The 24108-nt window shown below is 39.0% G+C and overlaps 1 protein-coding gene across 7 annotated transcripts in view; it reads left to right on the forward strand.

The window, feature by feature from the left end:
* The window catches only part of LOC128684814 (pyruvate dehydrogenase phosphatase regulatory subunit, mitochondrial), a 170181-nt gene that overhangs the window by 80406 nt on the left and 65667 nt on the right, over positions 1-24108 (forward strand). For all 7 annotated transcript variants that reach the window (XR_011394107.1, XM_070100929.1, XM_070100927.1 and 4 more), the window contains exons 11-14: positions 2975-3135; positions 5045-5193; positions 5889-6016; positions 18296-18465. Coding sequence is in view for 6 of the 7 variants with exons in the window: in XM_070100929.1 (XP_069957030.1) it covers positions 2975-3135; positions 5045-5193; positions 5889-6016; positions 18296-18465 (608 nt within the window). In the remaining variant the exon portion in view is untranslated. The remainder of the gene's footprint in view (positions 1-2974; positions 3136-5044; positions 5194-5888; positions 6017-18295; positions 18466-24108) is intronic.

Below are 24108 nucleotides of genomic sequence, written 5' to 3' on the forward strand. Positions count from 1 at the left end.
GCTCATTTGAAAGCATTTTTATTGTTATGAGACATACAAGTAGGAAACAGGATGAAGTTGGAGCCATCTGTGGGCCAGCATTTTCATTTGATCAACTGACTTTATCTCGTTGACATCATTATCCTGTACGAATGTGTTCCATACTCGAGTCATCCTGGGTATGTATGATCTCAGATGGAGTGATGTTCTGGAGAAGGGTACAGCCAGAGTGAAGTTGCTGCTTTCTGCCCGTCTTGTGGCATAAAAGCTTGTTTCACGCTGTCCTCGAAGTGGATCCAAGTGTGGTATTTTGACAATATTGGCCTTTCTCTCTTTCTCTCTCTCTTTCTCTCTCTCTTTTTCTCTCTTTTTTTTTTTTTTTTACACAGGGTTTGACAAGGTTAAGGATCCTTAGCTTTATTGACAAGCTATTTACAGGTTAAGGATTCCTAACTTTATTGGCAAGCTAAGAGCTGTTACCTACATCAGATAATTTGAAAGCATTTTTTATTGTTATGAGACATACAAGTACAGAACAGGATGAAGTTGGAGCCATCTGTGGGCCAGCATTTTCATTTGATCAACTGACTTTATCTCGTTGACATCATTATGCTGTACGAATGTGTTCCATACTCGAGTCATCCTGGGTATGTATGATCTCAGATGGAGTGATGTTCTGGAGAAGGGTACAGCCAGAGTGAAGTTGCTGCTTTCTGCCCGTCTTGTGGCATAAAAGCTTGTTTCACGCTGTCCTCGAAGTGGATCCAAGTGTGGTATTTTGACAATATTGGCCTTGTACATAACAGTAAGGCCACCCACATCCCTCCTATGTTGAAGGCTCTGCTGAAATGACAGATCTATCCAGGATGGGTCCAGGCGAGAGATGAGATGTCTTGCTCTGTTCTCTACTCTGTCAAGCAGTCGCAGATGAGAGGGGGGGCAGGCAAACCAAGAAAGTGGAGCATACTCAAGGTGTGAGCGTACTTGTGCCTCGTACAGGATCTTGCAACCCCTACTGTCAAGCAGATGCGAGATACGGCGAAGTGCTGTAAGCTTCCTGGCTGCCTTGTTTGCAAGATTTACAACATGGTTCTTCATGGTTAGTTTGGAGTCAAATTTCACCCCAAGGATATCAACCTCTTCTCCAGGTGCCAACATCGTCCCATTCATCCTTACTACTGCACCAGCATTACCATCATGGTGCCTAGAGACGATCATCATTTGCGTTTTCTCAGGTGCAAATGTTACTTGCCATCTATTTCCCCAAGCTGATATAGCTCTCAGCTGGTGATTGATGTAGCTTAGAGCAGCTGGCATTTCTTCTCTTGGATAAGTGAATGTCAGTGTACAGTCGTCTGCATATACATGTGATTCTGGGATGAGATGAAGAAGGTCGTTGAAGTAGACATTCCATAACAGTGGACCCAGCACGCTTCCTTGTGGAACGCTTGCCCCAATAGGATGCCTTGCTGATTCCGTTCCATTGAGGACTACACTTAGAGATCTACCATGAAGGTAATCACTGAGGAGACATAGCGTAGAGCCTGCAATTCCCAGTGCTTGAAGTTTTGCTAAGAGGCCCTGGTGCCACACCCGGTCGAAAGCGCCAGCAATGTCCAGTCTGTCTCTCTCTGTCTCTCTGTCTCTCTCTGTCTCTCTCTCTCTGTCTCTCTCTGTCTCTCTCTGTCTCTCTCTGTCTCTCTCTCTCTGTCTCTCTCTCTGTCTCTCTCTCTGTCTCTCTGTCTCTCTCTCTGTCTCTGTCTCTCTCTCTCTCTCTGTCTCTGTCTCTCTCTCTCTCTCTCTCTGTCTCTCTCTCTCTCTCTCTGTCTCTCTCTCTGTCTCTCTGTCTCTCTCTCTGTCTCTCTCTCTGTCTCTCTCTCTGTCTCTCTCTCTCTCTCTGTCTCTCTCTCTGTCTCTCTGTCTGTCTCTCTCTCTCTCTCTCTCTCTCTCTCTCTCTCTCTCTCTCTCTCTCTCTCTCTCTCTCTCTCTCTCTCTCTCTCTCTCTCTGTTCCTTCTTTCTCTCTAATTTGCTCTTGCTCTCCTGTTTTCATTTATTCACTTTCAGTTGCTCTCTCTCTCTCTCATGCTCTAACTTTATCACTATAATATTCTTGGTCTTTCTGTTACTCTCTCACTCATACATGCTTTTTCTTACTTTTCCATCTCCTTATTGCAAGTTCCTCTCCAGCTGTTAAAGTGAAAAACAGGGTAATGATGAAGCAGACTCTTGCACGGTTTCTCATGCATTTTCAAAATGCAGGTGTCTCTTGCTTTTTTGTAGAAGTACAGGACAGAATGCACTGTGTCACTTATTTGGGAAACAGACAAACAGTGGGTTGAGTTCATTGCTGATAGAAATATCAGTTATTGTTAAAATCACAGGGAAATAACTTCTCATCTCTATCCATTGCAATTGCCATTACAAACCACCTGCTCACCCTGTCAGTTCATTAACTTAAATGTTTATTGTATGTGTTCTAAGCTCAGTCAGGCCATTAACACTTAATTCCGTATAATAAGAATTTTCAGTAAGTTTAGTGAACCCCACAGATCACATGTGTAGATGTATGTCACACATATGACATTACTGACATAAATGGGACATCTCATAATAGCGAATTCACATAAAGCAAATTTACATAAGGTGAGGGACATTTGTACTATACTGTATATAATATGTTATTGTATGCCAGTATATTTCCATATTATGCCATGGATTGTAATTTTTCCTATTCAGATATTTGGCTGAATGCTTCAAGTGAATATTCTCTGAATATTATTTAATCCACGGAATTATAAGTGCATTTCCCTTCCTTGGTTCAGATCTAATTGCCTGATTCCCCAGGCACTGTATGACCTTTATGGGTTTAGTGCTACCCAAAGAATATGGTGACAAAATGTAAAATGCATATTGTTTACGTCAGGTGGTTTCACCTCCCTGAAATAGGTATCTTGGTATTCAGTTTTAAGAAACTGATCAACATTTGTCTTTCAGATTATGAAGGCGATACTGAAAATTCTGCTCCATTTCAAATGGCTTTTACCAACACTTGGACAAAGCCACCATGGTTTAATTATGTAGCAGAAGAGTATGCAGCATGTAGGGAACGTGTGGCAATTTTTGATTATTCATCATTTGCAAAGTTTGATGTGTGGGTAAGTATTTTGATTTCAAATTGTGCTGGCAGTATAGAAAATATTTTCTTTTGTAAACTTGTAAAGATTATTTATTACAGTATCTGCCCTTGTATAATGTTTGTACTTTACAACCAACTGTGAATTTTGTTCTTAACAAATTTCAATTCTGATTCTGGGCAAGTACTAGAAGAACTGTGGAAAGTTGTAAACCTCTGGCTAAATTTTAAGGAATTTAAATTTGAATTTTAAAGATTTTATAGTGTTCTTATCTAGCAAAATACAGTGGACCCCCGACTTACAATCAGCTCCCAACTCGAACAATTATGTAAGTGTATTTTTGTAAGTGCTTTTGTAAGTGTATTTTTGGGGGTCTGAAACAGACTAATCTAATTTACAATATTCCTTATTGGAGCAAATTCATTCGGTAACGGCACCCAAACAGCCTCCTGGAACGAATTAATATCGTAAGCTGGGGGTCCACTGTATTTTAATATGTACTAATAAAAGTTTATACTTGGCAGTATTTGAACAGTAAATGCATCATTATTTTTCAAAATTGTATTCTCCTTAATGCTCTGTTCACTCTTGGATGTACAGTATATATTTCTATAAAGAACTAAACCCAGATGAATCACCGAACACAGTGAGTGGTGGAGGCTCAGTCATCTGAGCATGAGATAGACCTATGACCTGATAGAGGCTCAGTCCTCTCTATGCAGAGCATGGGATAGACCTACTACCTGGTGGAGACTCAGTTGTTGCTCTACCCTCTTGCAGCTTTACTGTTCTTGTAGGGGTAGCTTTGTTTATATAAAAAGTTACCCTTCATGGGAATGCCTTGAGGCTGATGAAGGGCTCTTGATCCAAGGAATTGGAGCTGCCATTCCTTTCTTTAAATCACACCTTATTGTTTACCATTCCCATGGTGCTGTTAGGCCCTTATTGGCTTAGCACTTTACTGTGATTATAATATAAAAAAAATATACTTTGAAGATTAGATGATTTCAGTTGTTAAATTGTTTAAGGAGTCTTTGATAGAGAACATCACATATTGATGCAAGTAACCTTTGTGTGAAGCAGTCACCACCGTCACTTAGAAACAAAAGAAATGGACAAAATGTTGTCTTTAGACAGCATTTTGTCCATCTCTCATTTATAAATGCTGTCTTTAGATTATGTAAATGCTGTCTTTAGACAGCATTTACAGATGAGAGAGAAGATGCAGGAAAACAGTAAACAGTTATAGGACAAAGAATATGAAAAACAGTAGTAATATTTATTTCTGCAAAGTACATGATACAACTGATACAGACATAATTGATATTACCGTATTGCCAAACTTTATATAAAGTCCCTGGTTTTACAGAGCATTTAATGCAGCCTGATTTAATCTTGTCTCATAGAATGCAACCCACAACAGTTGGCAACATCCAGGTACCTACTGACTGCTAAATGAACAGAAGCAGCAGGTGTAAGGAAATATACCCAACATTTCACCTGTTCTGGGAATCAATCCCAGACCCCTCAGTGTGTGAGTTGAGGATGCTACCAACCAAACCACATGAGCATTGGAAAGGTGGAACCACTGGAGAAGACCATACAAAGAAACATACCATATGTGGGACATAGGCAGTGATTCCCTTTGTTTCCATGGTGGTTCTTCCATGTGTAACCAAAGTGGTGAATCTACTACCTCAAAGTTATCCAATATGAATTCTGTAGTTACATTTTAGCAAATAATTTACTGTCTACATCTACTGCATTCTTCTCAGATGTAATATAAATAAATTAAACAATTTAACTTACTATTTCAGTACTGCAACTTCAATGCTATTACTTAATATTTTGAGTTCAAAAAACTATGTATATAGTATATTTTGTCAACTAGTGAGTCATTACTGTGTTTAACAATTGTATTTCTTTACAGTCGAAAGGAAGTGAAGTAGTTCAAGCATTGCAATACCTATGTAGTAATGATGTTGACATACCTGTTGGAGGTATTATACACACTGGCATGCAGAATTCATATGGAGGTTATGAGAATGACTGCTCTCTGGCACGTATTGCTCCTAATCAGTAAGTAAATGTAGTCAGTTATTGTATAACTTAATGTGGAGACTTATAAGTGTAGATGTTATATTTTAATATGTGCTTGTGTGAGTGTGTTTGAGTAAATGGAGATTAGTGGTTTTTAATGGATGTGCTGTTCTAGTGTGAGTAGGGTGACTTTTATAAAGGGATTCAGGAAAAAAACCAGTTAGCTGGATTTGAAATCTGGAGGTGGGAAGGGCAGGTCCTGCATTCTGAAGGGGTAGGGAGGTTGCAGTTAGAGGGGGTAATCTGACTGTGATGTCAGTACACTTATGGAAAGACTGATTGGATGACTGTGAATGTGTTTTCTTCTTTGGGTCACCCTTACTTGACAGGAGACAGCAGTTGTGTTAAAAATAATAGCAAGGTGTTGCACAGCAGAAAAGAATAAGCACCACCACAATCAAATCCAGGTTAGTGAACATATTGATTCCTTCATATTCTGTCTGTTTGTGGGAACATGTAGCTATTCTATTCTGCATTTATAAGTTAGGCTTAGAGCCCCATAGCACTGCATGGTAACTTAAGCTTTATAGCTTCAATCTTCCCCCACTTGTGTATTTCTTCATTATTTGAATTTGGCACTTAATCTTTTCTGCTGCACGATGCCCCATATACTCTGTTGTGAAAAATCCTCACAGTTTATGATAGTTAATAACGTATTATCATTATTTGTACAGTTACATGATGATAGCACCCACTATCCAGCAGACCCGATGTGGGACATGGTTGAAGCGTAATCTCCCAGCTGATGGTTCAGTAGTCTTGAGTGATGTGACATCAATGTTCACTGCCATATGCATTATGGGTAAAGTATTTTAGAGAATAAGGGACAAAATACTGTACAGGTAGTATTAATAAAAAAATTTAACTTAGTGCCTTGAGACAACAGTTTGCATTGACCTATAGTCACTTCTAGGGATTTTCTTAAGGCTTTAAATTTTTTTTCTCTCTGTTGGTGCTACATTTAATGTTGAGCATCATGGTCACTTATGTAAGTGCTTTAAGCTGGCAGTAAATACTAACTGATTTTTTTTTTTTTAATTTTTCAGGTAATATGTTGTATAATTACTGTTGTTCTTTGCACCAACATAGCTAAAGGTTGTTCTAGTTGTTCACTTCTCATAACTGTCTGATTTCAAGTTTTACCCTTGCACCAGCTTGAAGCCAGATTATCTGTTGACTGTGGTCTGGGCTATTGCTACCCAGACCACAAGCCTACATAGCCATCACTACCTGTATGATCTGGTACTTTCTGTGTAAACTAGTTCAGTTTCTCTGAAAATATCTACCTTTGCACTAGTAATATTTCTTTATATGCCCCTCATGAGGTGAAAGTGTATAAGCTAAGGGAGGAGGAAGTTGGGGTGAGATATAAGCAACTATTGGCAGAAAGGTGGACTAGTGCAAGTATGAGTAGTGGGGGGGGGTTGAAGAGGGTTGGAATAGTTTTAAAAATGCAGTATTAGAATGTGGGGCAGAAGTTTGTGGTTATAGGAGGGTGGGTGCAGGAGGAAAGAGGAGTGATTGGTGGAATGATGAAGTAAAGGGTGTGATAAAAGAGAAAAAGTTAGCTTATGAGAGGTTTTCACAAAGCAGAAGTGTTATAAGAAGAATAGAGTATGTGGAGAGTAAAAGAAAGGTGAAGAGAGTGGTGAAAGAGTGCAAAAGGAGAGCAGATGATAGAGTGGGAGAGGCACTGTCAAGAAATTTTAATGAAAATAAGAAAAAATTTTGGAGTGAGTTAAACAAGTTAAGAAAGCCTAGGGAACAAATGGATTTGTCAGCTAAAATCAGAGTAGGGGAGTTAGTAGATGGGGAGATGGAGGTTTTGGGTAGATGGCGAGAATATTTTGAGGAACTTTTAAATGTCGACGAAGAAAGGGAGGCGGTAATTTCATGCACTGGCCAGGGAGGTATACCATCTTTTAGGAGTGAAGAAGAACAGGATGTGTGTGTGGGGGAGGTGCGTGAGGCATTACGTAGAATGAAAGGGGGTAAAGCAGCTGGAACTGAGGGATCATGACAGAAATGTTAAAAGCAGGGGGGGATATAGTGTTAGAGTGGTTGGTATTTTTCTTTAATAAATGTATGAAAGAGGGGAAGGTACCTAAGGTTTGCTGGAGAGCATGTATAGTCCCTTTATATAAAGGAAAGGGTGACAAAAGAGATTGTAAAAATTATAGAGGAATAAGTTTACTGAGTATACCAGGAAAAGTGTACGGTAGGGTTATAATTGAAAGAATTAGAGGTAAGACAGAATGTAGGATTGCAGATGAGCAAGGAGGTTTTAGAGTGGGTAGGGGATGTGTAGATCAAGTGTTTACATTGAAGCATATATGTGAACAGTATTTAGATAAAGGTAGGAAAATTTTTATTGTATTTATGGATTTAGAAAAGGCATATGATAGAGTGGCAGATGTTGCAAGTACAGTGGACCCTCAACCAGCGATATTAATCCGTTCCTGAGAGCTCATCGTTAATCGAAATAATCATTAGTCAAGTTAATTTTCCCCATAAGAAATAATAGAAATCAAATTAATCCGTGCAAGACACCCCAAAGTATTGAAAAAAAAAAAATTTTATGCACATGAAATATTAATTTTAATACACACAAACTTAAGAAAACATGCACAGTGTTCAGTGGTCAGTCGTCACGTGAGGTCACAGACCCTGAGCTGCTTGGGGATTAGCGTGGACGGTTACAAAGCATGGCTTGCTTCTACAGTGTTTTAAAAGCTGAGGTTGGAGAGTTGAAGGAGGAGGTCTTGCTTCTCCAGGAGGAGATTAGGAGGCTGAAGGTCCACCTCAATGGGCCTGGGAGAGAGTGTGAGGTGGTTGGAGATGTGGGGAATGAGGCTTCTAGCAGTGAGGTGCAGTCTGTCTCTCACTGTGAGGAGGCTGTAGGTGGGGTGGTAGCAACGGCTACCAGCAGTGAGGTGCAGCCCAGCACCTGCTACAAGTGGCGAGTTGTTCACAGTAATGGGAGGCGCATCAGAGTAAGGAAAGTTAAGAGTGCAGATCTGAAGGTAGGAAATCGCTTCTCTGTTCTCCAGGATGAATGTACTTCAGTGGCCAGTGAAGGTAAGGGTACTACTGCCCCTGCTAATGAAGGTAAGCGCATTCTTGTGGTTGGTGACTCTCAGGTAAGATATGTTGATCGTGCTTTTTGTAATAGGAATAAGAAGATGAGAGATAGAGTGTGCTTCCCTGGAGCTGGTGTTGGGGACATTGTCAACAGACTGGATAATATCATGTCAGGTAATGGGAACAAGCCCATTATCTGTCTCAGTGCTGGTGGAAATGATATTGGGAAGGGTAGGAGAGAAGAGCTGCTAGATAAGTACAGGTCAGCTATAGATTTCATTAAGTCTAAGGGAGGGATCCCAATCATATGTAGCATCTTGCCTAGAAGGGGAGTAGGAAATGAATGGTTGTCTAGGGCAATTGGTGTAAATTGCTGGCTAGACAGATACTGCAAGGAACTTGCAATCCCATTCATTGACAACTGGAACAACTTTTATGGCAAACATGATATGTATGCAAGGGATGGGGTTCATCTCTCTGGGGCAGGGGTGGTAGCACTTGCAGACTCGATTGAGAAGGCCATTGGTGAAATGCCTATGATTTTAAACTGATGGAAGATAGAGGTATGGGTGTGTGTGGGAAACAAGCAGGTTGCAACACTAGGGTTGGAAACAGTAAATGTATAAAAGGCATTCAGCATGAAGTTATAAATAAAGACAATAGAACAGGTCAGCAAACAAAGGGGGACAGCAGAGGGCAGCAAGGGACTAGCTCCCTTAAGGTTTACTATACTAATAGCAGGAGTGTTAGAAATAAGATAGATGAGCTAAGATTAATTGCAAGTGCAGGAAACATAGATATTATTGCTATAACAGAGACCTGGCTCAATCTGAAAGATAGAGAGATGCCCTCTGAATGTCACATACAAGGCTATAAATTATTCCACACTGACAGGGTCAACAGGAAAGGTGGTGGAGTAGCGATGTATGTCAGAGACAATTTAAATTGTTGTGTTAGACAAGATATTAAATTAGAAGCGTCAGCCACTGAATCTGTTTGGTTACAGCTTCTCGAGGGCCGAGAAAAACTAATTTTGGGTGTGATTTACAGGGCCCCAAATCTTGATAGGGAGTGCAGTAAACTTCTATGGGACGAAATTCGTAAGGCATCTACATACGAAAATGTTGTGCTAATGGGAGATTTCAATTATAGACAGATTGACTGGAGCAGTTTGACAGGAAATTTAGAGTCGGGTGACTTTCTTGATACGATCCAGGATTGTTTTTTAAAACAGTTTGTGACAGAGCCAACTAGGGGAAATAACCTCCTTGACTTGGTTCTTGCCAGTAGGGAAACACTAATTAATAATCTTGAGGTTAATGATGAGCTTGGGGAGAGTGATCACAAATCACTCAGTTTTAACATATCATGGAATTCCCCTAATAATGGCAATCAAGTCTCCGTCCCTGACTTTCGCTTGGCTGATTTCATAGGACTGAAAAATTACTTAGGTGGGCTGAACTGGAATGACCTGACTAGGGGTCAGGTAGGTGGTGATGGTTGCCGATATGATGCTTTCCAGGGCATAGTTCTAGCTGCTAGTCAAATTATGTTCCAAATAGGGAAATCAGATCAAACAAAAATGATCCTAAATGGATGAACAATAGATTAAAATATCTGATTGGTCAAAAGAGAGGCATATATAGGCAAATCAAAAGAGGAGAGGGGCAATTAAGAAATCGATATATTCAGTTAAAGAGAGAAATAAAAAAGGGAATTAGAAAAGCAAATAGAGATTATGAGGTTAAAGTTGCAAGAGAATCGAAGACTAACCCAAAAGGATTCTTTCAGGTATACAGAAGTAAGATCAGGGACAAGATAGGCCCACTCAAAAGTTCCTCGGGTCAGCTCACTGACAGTGATAAGGAAATGTGTAGAATTTTTAACACATACTTCCTCTCAGTTTTTACACAGGAGGATACCAGCGATATTCCAGTAATGATAAATTATGTAGAACAGGACGATAATAAACTGTGCACTATTAGGGTCACAAGTGACATGGTCCTTAGGCAAATAGATAAATTAAAACCTAACAAATCCCCAGGCCCTGATGAACTGTATGCAAGGGTTCTAAAGGAATGTAAAGAGGAGCTTAGCACACCTTTGGCTAATCTTTTCAACATATCACTACAAACTGGCATGGTGCCAGATAAGTGGAAAATGGCAAATGTGATACCTATTTTCAAAACAGGTGACAGGTCCTTAGCTTCGAACTATAGACCAATAAGCCTAACCTCCATAGTGGGAAAATTTATGGAATCAATAATTGCCGAGGCAGTTCGTAGCCACCTTGAAAAGCATAAATTAATCAACGAATCTCAGCATGGTTTTACAAAGGGGCGTTCCTGCCTTACGAATTTATTAACTTTTTTCACTAAGGTATTTGAGGAGGTAGATCATGGTAATGAATATGATATTGTGTATATGGACTTCAGTAAGGCTTTTGACAGGGTCCCACATCAGAGACTATTGAGGAAAATTAAAGCACATGGAATAGGAGGAGAAATTTTTTCCTGGATAGAGGCATGGTTGACAAATAGGCAGCAGAGAGTTTGCATAAATGGGGAGAAATCAGAGTGGGGAAGCGTCACGAGCGGTGTTCCACAGGGGTCAGTGTTGGGCCCCCTGCTGTTCACAATCTACATAAACGACATAGATGAGGGCATAAAGAGCGACATCGGCAAGTTTGCCGATGACACCAAAATAGGCCGTCGAATTCATTCTGACGAGGACATTCGAGCACTCCAGGAAGATTTGAATAGACTGATGCAGTGGTCGGAGAAGTGGCAGATGCAGTTTAATATAGACAAATGCAAAGTTCTAAATGTTGGACAGGACAATAACCATGCCACATATAAACTAAATAATGTAGATCTTAATATTACGGATTGCGAAAAAGATTTAGGAGTTCTGGTTAGCAGTAATCTGAAACCAAGACAACAGTGCATAAGTGTTCGCAATAAAGCTAATAGAATCCTTGGCTTCATATCAAGAAGCATAAATAATAGGAGTCCTCAGGTTGTTCTTCAACTCTATACATCCTTGGTTAGGCCTCATTTAGATTATGCTGCACAGTTTTGGTCACCGTATTACAGAATGGATATAAATTCTCTGGAAAATGTACAAAGGAGGATGACAAAGATGATCCCATGTATCAGAAACCTTCCCTATGAGGATAGACTAAGGGCCCTGAAACTGCACTCTCTAGAAAGACGTAGAATTAGGGGGGATATGATTGAGGTTTATAAGTGGAAGACAGGAATAAATAAAGGGGATGTAAATAGTGTGCTGAAAATATCTAGCCTAGACAGGACTCGCAGCAATGGTTTTAAGTTGGAAAAATTCAGATTCAGGAGGGATATAGGAAAGTACTGGTTTGGTAATAGAGTTGTGGATGAGTGGAACAAACTCCCAAGTACCGTTATAGAGGCCAGAACGTTGTGTAGCTTCAAAAATAGGTTGGATAAATACATGAGTAGATGTGGGTGGGTGTGAGTTGGACCTGATAGCTTGTGCTAACAGGTCGGTTGCCGTGTTCCTCCCTTAAGTCAATGTGACCTGACCTGACTAGGTTGGGTGCATTGGCTTAAGCCGGTAGGGACTTGGACCTGCCTCGCATGGGCCAGTAGGCCTTCTGCAGTGTTCCTTCGTTCTTATGTTCTTCTTATGTTCTTATGACACTTACCTTTATTGAAGATCTGGGGATGATTGATGGGATGGGAGGAGGGGAAACCCTTGATCTTTTTAGTGTTTAGAAGGGGAATCCCCTTCCATTAGCACTTGAGGTAGCAAGTCTTTTTCTGGGGTTACTTCCCTTGTTCTTTTAATGCCACTAGGACCAGCTTCAGAGTCACTGGACCTCTGTCGCACAACATATCTGTCCATAGATACCTGTACCTCTCGTTCCTTTATGACTTTCCTAAAGTGGTTCACAACATTGTCAGTGTACAGGTTGCCAACACGGCTTGCAGTAGCTGTGTCAGGGTGATTTTCATCAAAAAAGGTTTGCACTTCAAGCCACTTTGTACACATTTCCTTAATCTTAAAAGTAGGCAACTTCTTCAATTTCTCTATCCCCTCCTCCAAAGCAGTTTCCTCAGGTCTGCCCTCTTGCTGTTCAAGATATCTAGCAGCTCATCAGTGGTTAGTTCTTCATTGTCCTCCTCCACCAGCTCTTCCACATCCTCCCCACTAACCTCCAACCCCAAGGACTTCCCCAATGCCACAATGGATTCCTCAACTGGCATAGGATTCTCAGGGTTAGCCTCAAGCCCTTCAAAATCCCTTTTGTCTACACATTCTGGCCACAGTTTTTTCCAAGCAGAGTTCAAAATCCTCTTAGTCACTTCCTCCCAAGCCTTACCTATAATGTTTACACAATTGAGGATGGTAAAATGATCTTTCCAAAATTCTCTTAAGAGTCAGTTGAGTTTCTGAGGTCACTACAAAGCACCTTTCAAACATAACTTTTGTGTACAGTTTCTTGAAGTTGGAAATGACCTGCTGGTCCATGGGCTGTAGGAGAGGAGTGGTATTAGGAGGCAAAAACTTCACCTTAATGAAGCTCGTGTCCCCAGAAAGTCGCTCTGCCAAGTCTGAAGGATGACCAGGAACATTGTCTAATACCAGGAGGCACTTAAGGTCAAATTTCTTTTCAATTAGGTAATTTTTCACATTGGGGGCAAATGCATGGTGTAACCAGTCATAGAAAAAGTCCCTAGTGACCCATGCCTTACTGTTTGCCCTCCACAGCACACACAAATTAGCCTTGAGGACATTGTTTTTCCTGAACACTCTGGGAGTTTCAGAGTGATACACCAATAAAGGCTTCACTTTGCAATCACCACTAGCATTGGCACACATCAACAGAGTAAGCCTGTCTTTCATAGGCTTATGTCCTGGGAGTGCCTTTTCCTCCTGAGTAATGTACGTCCTGCTTGGCATTTTCTTCCAAAACAGGCCTGTTTTGTCACAATTAAACACTTGTTCAGGTTTCAGTCCTTCACTGTCTATGTACTCCTTGAATTCCTGCACATATTTTTCAGCCGCTTTGTGGTCCGAACTGGCAGCCTCACCATGCCTTATCACACTATGAATGCCACTACGCTTCTTAAATCTCTCAAACCAACCTTTGCTGGCCTTAAATTCACTCACATCACTAGTTGCTGGCATTTTTTTAATTAAATGATCATGCAACTTCCTAGCCTTTTCACATATGATCGCTTGAGAGATGCTATCTCCTGCTATCTGTTTCTCGTTTATCCACACCAGTATGAGTCTCTCAACATCTTCTACCGCTTGCGATCTCAGTTTCGAAAACATAGTTGCACCTTTGGCAAGAACAGCTTCCTTGATTGCTGTTTTCTTGCTCACAATAGTAGCGATGGTTGATTGGGGTTTATTATACAACCTGACCAGCTCAGAGACACGCACTCCACTTTCATACTTAGCAATGATCTCTTTCTTAATCTCCATAGTAATTCTCACCCTATTTGCTGTAGGGTTGGCACTAGAAGTTTTCTTTGGGCCCATGGTCACTTATTTTGCAGGTGCAATCACTACAAAGGCTGTGATAATATGAAATGTTCCAGTTGTATGTTTGGAAGCGACCGCGGTGGCTGGCTGCTGGCTTGTAAACACTGGCACCCACAGGACAAGTGAGGCGCGCTCAGGCCAAAGTGGACATGTCTCGTACGGAATGAATAGCGCTGGTCGGGTTTTTAAGCGCTAGTCGAGGCAAAATTTTTGCGTTAAAATGTATCGCTAGTCAGATTTATCGTTAATCGATGCCATCGCTGGTTGAGGGTCCACTGTATATGGAATAGGTGGTAAGTTACTAAATGCTGTAAAGAGTTTGTATGAGGATAGTGAGGCTCAGGTTAGGGTGTGTAGAAGAGAGAGAGCCTACTTCCTAGTAAACGTAGGTCTTAGACAGGGATGTGTAATGTCACCATGGTTGTTTAATATATTTATAGATGGGGTTGTAAAAGAAGTAAATGCTAGGGTGTTCGGGAGAGGGGTGGGATTAAATTATGGGGAATCAAATACAAAATGGGAATTGACACAATTGCTTATTGCTGATGATACCGTGCTTATGGGAGATTCTAAAGAAAAATTGCAAAGGTTAGTGGACGAGTTTGGGAGTGTGTGTAAAGGTAGAAAGTTAAAAGTGAACATAGAAAATAGTAAGGTGATGAGGGTATCAAATGATTTAGATAAATAAAAATTGGATATCAAATTGGGGAGGAGGAGTATGGAAAAAGTGAATGTTTTCAGATACTTGGGAGTTGACATGTCGGCGGATGGATTTATGAAGGATGAAGTTAATCATAGAATTGATGAGAGAAAAAAGGTGAATGGTCCATTGAGGTATATGTGGAGACAAAAAACGTTATCTGTGGAGGCAAAGAAGGGAATGTATGAAAGTATAGTAGTACCAACACTCTTATATGGGTGTGAAGCTTTGGTTGTGAATGCAGCAGCGAGGAGGTGTTTGGAGGCAGTGGAGATGTCCTGTCTAAGGGCAATATGTGGTGTAAATATTATGCAGAAAATTCGGAGTGTGGAAATTAGGAGAAGGTGTGGAGTTAATAAAAGTATTAGTCAGAGGGCTGAAGAGGGGTTGTTGAGGTGGTTTGGTCATTTAGAGAGAATGGATCAAAGTAGAATGTCATGGAGAGCATTTAAATCTGTAGGGGAAGGAAGGCGGGGTAGGGGTCGTCCTCGAAAAGGTTGGAAGGAAGGGGTAAGGGAGGTTTTGTGGGTGAGGAGCTTGGACTTCCAGCAGGCATGCATGAGCGTGTTCGATAGGAGTGAATGGAGATGAATGGTATTTGGGATCTGACGAACTGTTGGAGTGTGAGCAGGGTAATATTTAGTGAAGGGATTCAGGGAAACCGGTTATTTTTATATAGCCGGACTTGAGTCCTGGAAATGGGAAGTACAATGCCTGCACTCTAAAGGAGGGGTTTGGGATATATGCTTCTAAGCTGTTGTGTTTTGAGCACCACTGCAAAAACAGTGATTATGTGTGAGTGAGGTGAAAGAGTTGAATGATGTTGAAAGTATTTTCTTTTTGGGGATTTCCTTTCTTTTTGGGTCACCCTGCCTCGGTGGGAGACAGCCGACTTGCTAAAAAAAAAATGCCGCTCATTTTACTTGTATGTTGTGTCTCCTCAATATGTATGCAGTGAACTTATGAAAACAACAGCTTTTATTTGCTAGAACACAAGAAAGGTCATGGCCACAATGTTTTGAAGTTTCTTCTTCTTTCCACACACTGGCTGCATCCCACCAAGGCAGGGTGACCTAAATTTAGGTCACCCAAATTTAAAGAAAAATTGAAGTTTTTCTTTTTAAATTTAGTAATTTATATAGAAGGGGTTACTAGCCCCTTTCTCCTGGCATTTTAGTCACTTCTTATGACATTCATGGCTTATGAAGGAAGAATTCTTTTCCACTTCCCCATGGAGATGTTTTGAAGTTCTGGTTATATAATCATGGCATATTTCTTGGAAAAAATAGGCCATCATAATAAGGAATGGTACTCCATCAATTTGTTTCAGTTGTACACCACAGCCAACCTGCTTGTTGTTTATTCCAGAGATAATTGTCATAGCAGCCCTGGCCCAGACCAGGTAATCTGGTTGATGTGATCAATCAGGCTGTTGGTGCTAGTAGCACACAATCAAATGCAAGCACCACAGCTTGACTGATCAGAAATCAGCTCTAGATACCTGAAAGACAAATGACAAGGATAATAATGTTTTTCCAGGATGATGCATCTCTGCAAACAGTCCAGTCTTTAGGGGCACTGCTGATAACAGTGGCTATGAATCTCAGCCTTACTTTTTGCTCTATGCAAACTTATGTTGTTCCCTTAGCTGAAAAAATGGAGAGGGAACAAGCATGGCAATAGTAATGCAGTTGTGGTGGACATAGAGTGGTACCATACTGGCAGGGTATTGGTGAATATTGTGGCTAATTAAAATATTTAAGTTTTGAAATGTCTTGGAATTAAATATCTCTTTAAGTCTTTGTAACACTCATTGAGTTGGCTGATGTCTACAACATATAATAATTCCTGAGGACATGGCTTTATTATGGTGACTGCATTTTCCTTGCACAAATATCCTTCCTTATAGATGAAGTGTTGTAGATTCTTAGTTGCATGATGTCCCTGATGGTGAGTAGATAGATCAGCTTATGTTCTCTGTTGCTCCTTCCAGATGTCATTAGGACTAACTTTCATGTAGTATTACATCAGTGGTAGGCTTGAAAAAAATTGTCTTTGATTCACAGCAGGTTGACCATCATCACATAGGCTCACATAAAACTTTAGAGTTTATTTGAAATATTAACACTTCATACTTATTCCGTTAAAAATGATCTTAGCATTTACTAAATATATAAAAGTTCTGGTCCAGGGCTGTTATTCTTGATATCTACACTCTTCATACAACTTCAGCTTTCTAGATCCTTCCTCATATAAAGAGGATTCACTGACAGGTTCTTTTGGCCTAAAATCAGTAGTAGATATATGGTGAAATTGGTTAAAATATGCATGTTGTTCTTCATAGGGAATTGGAAAAGAATTCTTCCTCCATAAACCATGCATATCATAGGAGGCGACTAAAATGCCGGGAGCAAGGGGCTTGTAACCCCCTCCCCTGTATAAATTACTAAATGTTTTTCTTTTTGGGTCACCTTGCCTCAGTGAGGTACAACCAGCTTTCTTTCTTTCTTTCAACACATCGGCCATATCCCACCGAGGTGGGGTGGCCCAAAAGGAAAAATGAAAGTTTCTCCTTTTACATTTAGTAATATATACAGGAGAAGGGGTTACTAGCCCCTTGCTCCCGGCATTTTAGTTGCCTCTTACAACATGCATGGGGCACGGAGGAAGAATTCTGTTCCACTTTCCCATGGAGATAAGAGGAAATAAACAAGAACAAGAACTAGAAAGAAAATAGAAGAAAACCCAGAGGGGTATGTATATATACGCTTGTACATGTATGTGTAGTGTGACCTAAGTGTAAGTAGAAGTAGCAAGACGTACCTGAAATCTTGCATGTTCATGAGACAGAAAAAAGGACACCAGCACACGTCAACTCCTAAGTATCTGAAAACATTCACTTCTTCCATACTCCTCCTCCCCAATTTGATATCCAATTTTTCTTTATCTAAATCATTTGATACCCTCATCACCTTACTCTTTTCTATGTTCACTTTCAACTTTCTACCTTTACACACATTCTCAAACTCATCCACTAACCTTTGCAATCCTACCATCATGTAAAACAATTACAGGCTTTCGTTTTACACTCACTTGGCAGGATGGTAGTACCTCCCTGGGTGGTTGCTGTCTACCAGCCTACTACCTAGGTACAACCAGCTTGTTGAAAAAAAAAAATTATGCTGTTGAATGGATAGGTTAATGCTTTGCAATAAAACACCACAATGCCATGTCTCATAAACTGCAGATTTATTTTATTGGCTAGAAGTCTAAAAAGTTCTCTAGGTGGTTAAAAATGTGAAAACTTTTCGAATGTATCTAATATGTTCACACATACTGTATGTACACTTATAAGCATTCATTTCAGTTTTCTCATATTGTATTTGTCATGTAATTGTATACAGTACGGTGAGAAAGTGATAGTTACAAGGACAACTTAATTAATGATACAATTATCACAAATCTCCATGGGGAAGTGAAGATTTCTTCCTCCGTAAGCCATGCATATCGTAAGAGGTGACTAAAATGCTAAATGTAAAAAGAAGAAAAACTTTTGTTTCTTCTTTTTCTGGTCACCCTGCCTTGGTGGGAGATGGCCAATGTGTTAAAAAAAAATTATCACAAATTGGAGAAATTGGTGCATCAGTTAGTATAAATGACTCATGTTTTATAAATGATATGTACTATGGCAATACATAATCAGTTTGGTGTTTTCATCATGTCTAGACATTAAACAATCGATGTTAGTAATGATATTTCTTACAGGACCACTGGCACGGAATGTTTTGTCAGAATTGACGGATGTTGACCTGTCAACCAAAGCCTTCCCATTTTTTTCATTTAAGGAGATAGATGTGGGGCTTGCCAATAGCATTCGTGCAATGAATATTACCCACACAGGAGAGCTTGGATGGGTATTGTATATACCAAATGAGGTACGAATTACTTTTAATCTTATAAATAAGTTTTCCGTTTTGGTAAAGTGTAACAATTGTGATGTTTTATATTGCTGATTTAACCCTTTCAGGGTCGCACCCCCTGCTCTCAGACTTGCTCTCAGGGTCGCAAAATTTAAAAAAAAAAAATATTTTTCTTATGAAATGATAGAAAATCTTTTTCTAAAGGCAATGAAACCAAAAGTATGAGATTTGATGGAAAACTTATGGAATTACGCTCTCACAAAGTTAGTGGTCTTGGCGATATTTACACATCAGTGATTTCACCCAATTTGCACCATTTTTTTTTTTTTTTTTTTTTGGCCAATTCCATTGTTCCAGTTGACCAGACTCATAGCTATTTCACTAATATTCCTTTTGTTCTATCGATTAAGTACAAGAAAATGCCCATTTACCTGTTTCAACTACAGTAGACTGTTATATTACACAGGTTTATGTTCTTCATTATGGTTTTTACATTATGTATTGAAAAATTGTGGCATATTTTTATAAAACACGTCGTAAAATTGACTTAACATGGTTCCATTTCTGGGCTGGGAAAAAAATTTGGAGCATCGCCCGTGGGCTCCAGGGATATTTTCCTAGCTCTCAGGCCACCTGCTCTGGGTCAGGCCATTGTCTCTGTGAGGGAGGCCTACCTTCCTTCCCTGCCACCCCTGTCCCAGTCTTCCATGCATATGCATTTCATGTGATTCTCTCTTAGAAGCTAGCTGTGTTTATGAATTGTATTTTGATCTTTTAATTGCTATATCTTATATCTGCCAAGCAATCATTGCTCCCAGTAGGCATACAAGTGATTGCTGAAAGTGGCAAGAAAAGGTTTAAACGTTAAAGTCTTAGAGTCACAAAGAAAATCGAGATATTAGACAAACTTAAGAGTGGCTCACATGTGGTAGATATAGCAAGAACCTTTGGCCTTAATGAAGAGTCATTTCATGCAATTAAAATGAATGAGGTAAATATATAAGCTTGTGTATTAAATAACCCAGGATGTCATCTGAAAAGAATGACACGTAGATCACAGCTGTGTGAATAAACTGACTTGACTGAATTGACTGATTTATTTGACTGACTGACTGGAGACTTTCTGGCTGACTTACTTGACTGGATTGAGACTTATTGACTTGACTAACTTACTGACTGGACCGACTGAGTTGACTTACTAACTGACTTGACTGACTGACTTACTGAATTGACTTGACTTGCTCAGTTGACTGACTTACTGACTTGACTGAATTGACTGGACTGTCTGAATTGACTTATTGACAGGACTGACTTATTTTTATGGGGCTATGGGACCCAACACATATTGATGTATATAAGTAACAGTTACTCTGGAATGCCTAATTATATTGAATTGATTGGGACTCAGCACTAAATGTCATAAGGGCAGATCACCCTTATGGCTGTAAGGCAGGTGAGTCAAGCCTGTTTTTCTCAATATAATAGGTTATACTATAGACACACACACACACACACAATTTAAATAAGTAGTTTATAAAGTTGTATTTCTTTTTGTAAAAGTAAAATAAGGTGTGGTAGAGTTATGGTAACTAGAGAATTGTGCTTGGCAACAGTCCTTTGTCGTTTTGGTGGGTGTGGGAGGAGTTTAGATAGGCCTCTCCCTCTCTCTCACTCTCCTTGGTGGCTTCAAGATGGTAGGACCTTTGGGTCCTTCTTATTTTTTGGGCAGTGTGTGTGCCCCAGGGGTGAGTTTTATACTTTAAGTTGTAGCCACCATACCCAGGGTGACTAAAGTGTGTCAAAACACTGGTTAGTCCAGAGATTAGTCAAGTAGAAAGAAGGGCGACAGGACTGACTTGACTGACCAGATATACTTGACTTTCTGACTACTTGTCTGAGTTACTGACTTTAAGTTAGACTTTTTCACTGAAGAGGACCCTGATAAATATAGATGCACGCTTCTGTACAACCATCAATTTGTGCCAGAATCTCTGCCATCCATCTCAGCCCAGTAGGGCCAAAGCGTGACTCTCCACTCTCTTCACAGTCATCCACAAACACTAGCACCCACAATTTCTGTTGCATTTGTAGCCTTAACCCTTTGAGGGATCCAGATCTCCAGTCTGAAAATTCCCTGTAGGGTCCAAGAATTTAAAAAAAAAAAAAATATTATTTTTCTTATGAAATGGTAGAGAATCTTTTTCTAAAGGTAATAAAACAAAAAGTATGAAATTTGATAAAAAATTGATGGAATTGTGCTATTGCAAATTTTGCCGTGTCAGCAATATTTATGCATTGGCGATTTTACCCACTTTGAGTCCTAATTTCAGCCAATTACATTGTTTCATTAGACCAGATTCTTAGCCATTTCACTAGTATGTGTTCCTTTTTATCTATTGAGCACAAGAAATCACCCAGTCAACTATTTCAACTACCCAATAAAGTAATCAGAAATTGGTAATTTGGCCAATTTCACACAGTTCAAAATATTCCAATTTGAAAATAGGGTCCAGAATAAACAATGCAGGCATTTTTGGCACTTAAATAACATTTTTTCTGTTTATTAGTTACATTTCCAGGCTTTGCAGGTGAATTTCATTTTGATTTTTTATTCATAATAAGAATTTTTATTCACACCAAAAAATAGAAGATTTACTGTTATGCAATATTGTAATAATTGTATAAATACTATTAGTGCATCCATGAACATACATTAGACCCACCAGCTGACATGTATTGGATGTGTGATGTGATTTGTTTACTCTTGAACATTGGAAAAAATTGAACGTTTCTGCTACTTTGAGCTCAGTTTCAAGCTATTTTCAGTACTAAAACCAATAAAAAATCATCTCTATTTCTGTAATGTATCTTCCAAGAAACTGCAAATACAACTGTAAAAACCATATGAAAATACACCGCAAAGTTGCTGTTTTAATCCAAAAACATGGTCGCAGTTTTTTCTCATTATGCACTGTGTGCTGCAGGATTTGTTTTATATAGTGCACACTTACCACACAGATGCATTCTCTTATATCTAGGCTCAAATTTACCTTTCACAGCTTATCCGAGTGAGCTGAACTCACGATGTAGTACGTACTATGGCTTGGACCCTGACTTCAAAGCCGTAGAACTATGGGATGGACCCTCAAAGGGTTGAGCAATAGAAAAACATAATACATCATGATAATGAACAGCAATTACATAATCATTTTTATTTTTGTAAGATCTGGAGAGCTTAAAAAAAAGTTGTTTGGCTTTTGGGGGGCCAAGGAACGTAACCTTCAGTGTATCTAACACGGATTTACCTAACAGCGTTTTCAAGAACATAATTTAATTTAACAGTCTACTGTACCCAATAAAGTGATCAGAAATCAGCAATTTGGCCAATTTCACAAAAAATTCAGAAATTGCCAATTTTAAAGTAGTGTCCAGACTAAGCAGTGTAGACATTCCTGGCACTATAAAAACATTTCCTATGTTCAGTAGTCATGTCCTCTGGCCTCTCCTATATTACGCTTGCTTTACATTTTAAATTTTTATTAACACAAACAGTAGAACATATACTGTTATGCAGACTACTGCATTATTGTAATGTCAGTGCATTCCTAAATACGTATAAGACTGGCCCATTGGATACGTATTGAACCCTGGAATATCGACAAAAGTCAAACATTTCCACTACTTTGAGATCAATTTCAAGCTACTCTCAGGCCTGAAATCAATCAAAATCATCACTATTTCTGTAATATATCTTCCATTTTATCAAATGAGACCAAGAGACCAAGACTACAACCATAAAAACCATATGAAAATACACCACAAAGTAGCTGTTTTAACCCTTAACCCTTTCAGGGTCTGTGCCATAGATCTACGGCTTTATGTTCAGGGCCCAAACCGTAGATCTACGCCATGAGCTCAGCTCACTCTGATAAGCTGTGAGTGGTAAATTTGGGCTTAGATATGAGAGAATATATCTATGTGGTATGTGTGCACCACATTAAACAAATCCTGCAGTACACAGTGTATAATGAGAGAAAAAAAACAGACCGTGATTTTCGATTAAAATAGCGACTTTGCAGTGTTTTTCTTATGTATTTTATAGTTGTATTTGCGATTTCTTGGTCTCATTTGATAGAATGGAAGACATATTACAGAAACAGAGATGATTTTGATTGGTTTTAGCACTGGAAATGGCTTGAAACTGAGCTCAAAGTAGCAGAAATGTTAAATTTTTGCTGATGTTCAAGAGTAAACAAACGACCTCACACGTCTAACACACGCCAGCTGGTGGGTCTAGTATACATTCACAAATGTGGTGATGATATTTATACAATTATTACAATATTGCATAACAGTAAATCTTCTATTTTTTGGTTTGAATAAAAATTCATTATGTGAATAAAAAATCAAAATGGAATTCATTTGTAAAGCCTCAAAACATAACTAATGAACAGAGGAAATGTTAGTTTAGTGACAGGAATACCTACATTGTTTATTCTGGACCCTATTTTGAAATTGGAATATTTTGAACTTTGTGTTAAATTGGCCAAATTACCAATTTCCGATCACTTTATTTTGTAGTTGAAACAGTTGACTTGGCGATTTCTTGTGCTCAATAGATAAAAAGGAACACATACTAGTGAAATAGCTAAGAATTTGGTTGACTGGAATAATGTAATTGGCCTAAAATGGGAGTCAAAGCCGGTAAAATCGCCAATTCGTAAATATCGCTGACACATCAAAATTCCCAAGAGCATAATTTCGTCAATTTTCCATCAAATTTTGTACTTTTTGTTTTATTACCTTCAGAAAAAGATTCTCTACCATTTCATATGAATTTTTTTTTTTTTTTTTTTTTTTTTTTTTTTTTTTTTTTTTTTTTTTTTTTTTTTTTTTTTTTTGAAAATTCTTGGACCCTGGTGTACACTTTGAAATTTGGCCTCAGGACCCTGAAAGGGTTAAACTGTCCAAATGTAGATCTACGTTTTTTCAACATTTGAAAGTATGTAAAAAACGTAGACTTTTTTTTTTTTTACATTTGAAAATGTGAAAAAAACTTTGATCTACGTTTTTTTGTGTGTTATATTTGAAAATATGCAAAAAAACGTAGATCTACTTTTGGAGCACTACGCATGTGAACGTAGATCTGTTTGGACAGTTTAAGGGTTAAACCAAAACACGGTAGCAGTTTTTTTTCATGCACTGCTTGCTGCAGAAGCTTTTTTATATGGTGCACACTTACCACATAAACCCATTCTCATATCTAAGTCCAAATTTACTGCTCAAAGCTTATCTGAGTGAGCTGAGCTAATGGCCTTGTACTATGGGACTGACACTGGCTTCAAAGCTGTTTACAATGGAACCAGCCCTGAAAGGGTTAATATCAACACTAGACTTAATTAGCAACTTAACACGCAAGTAGATGTAAAGGTGCAATTAATTCATGATACAATACAGTGGCATCCTGGTTTTCGTTCTTAATCCGTTCCAGAAGGTCGGACGAAATCTGAAATAGACGAAAACCAAAGTAATATTTCCCATAAGAAATAATGTAAATCCAATTAATCCGTTCCAGACACCCAAAAATATTAACAAAAAACACATTTTATAAAGAATAACTATAATTTTACATACAGAAAACAATGAGAAATAATTATA

Source organism: Cherax quadricarinatus, chromosome 5, assembly GCF_038502225.1.
Source record: "Cherax quadricarinatus isolate ZL_2023a chromosome 5, ASM3850222v1, whole genome shotgun sequence".
Taxonomy (NCBI): Eukaryota; Metazoa; Arthropoda; class Malacostraca; order Decapoda; family Parastacidae; genus Cherax; species Cherax quadricarinatus.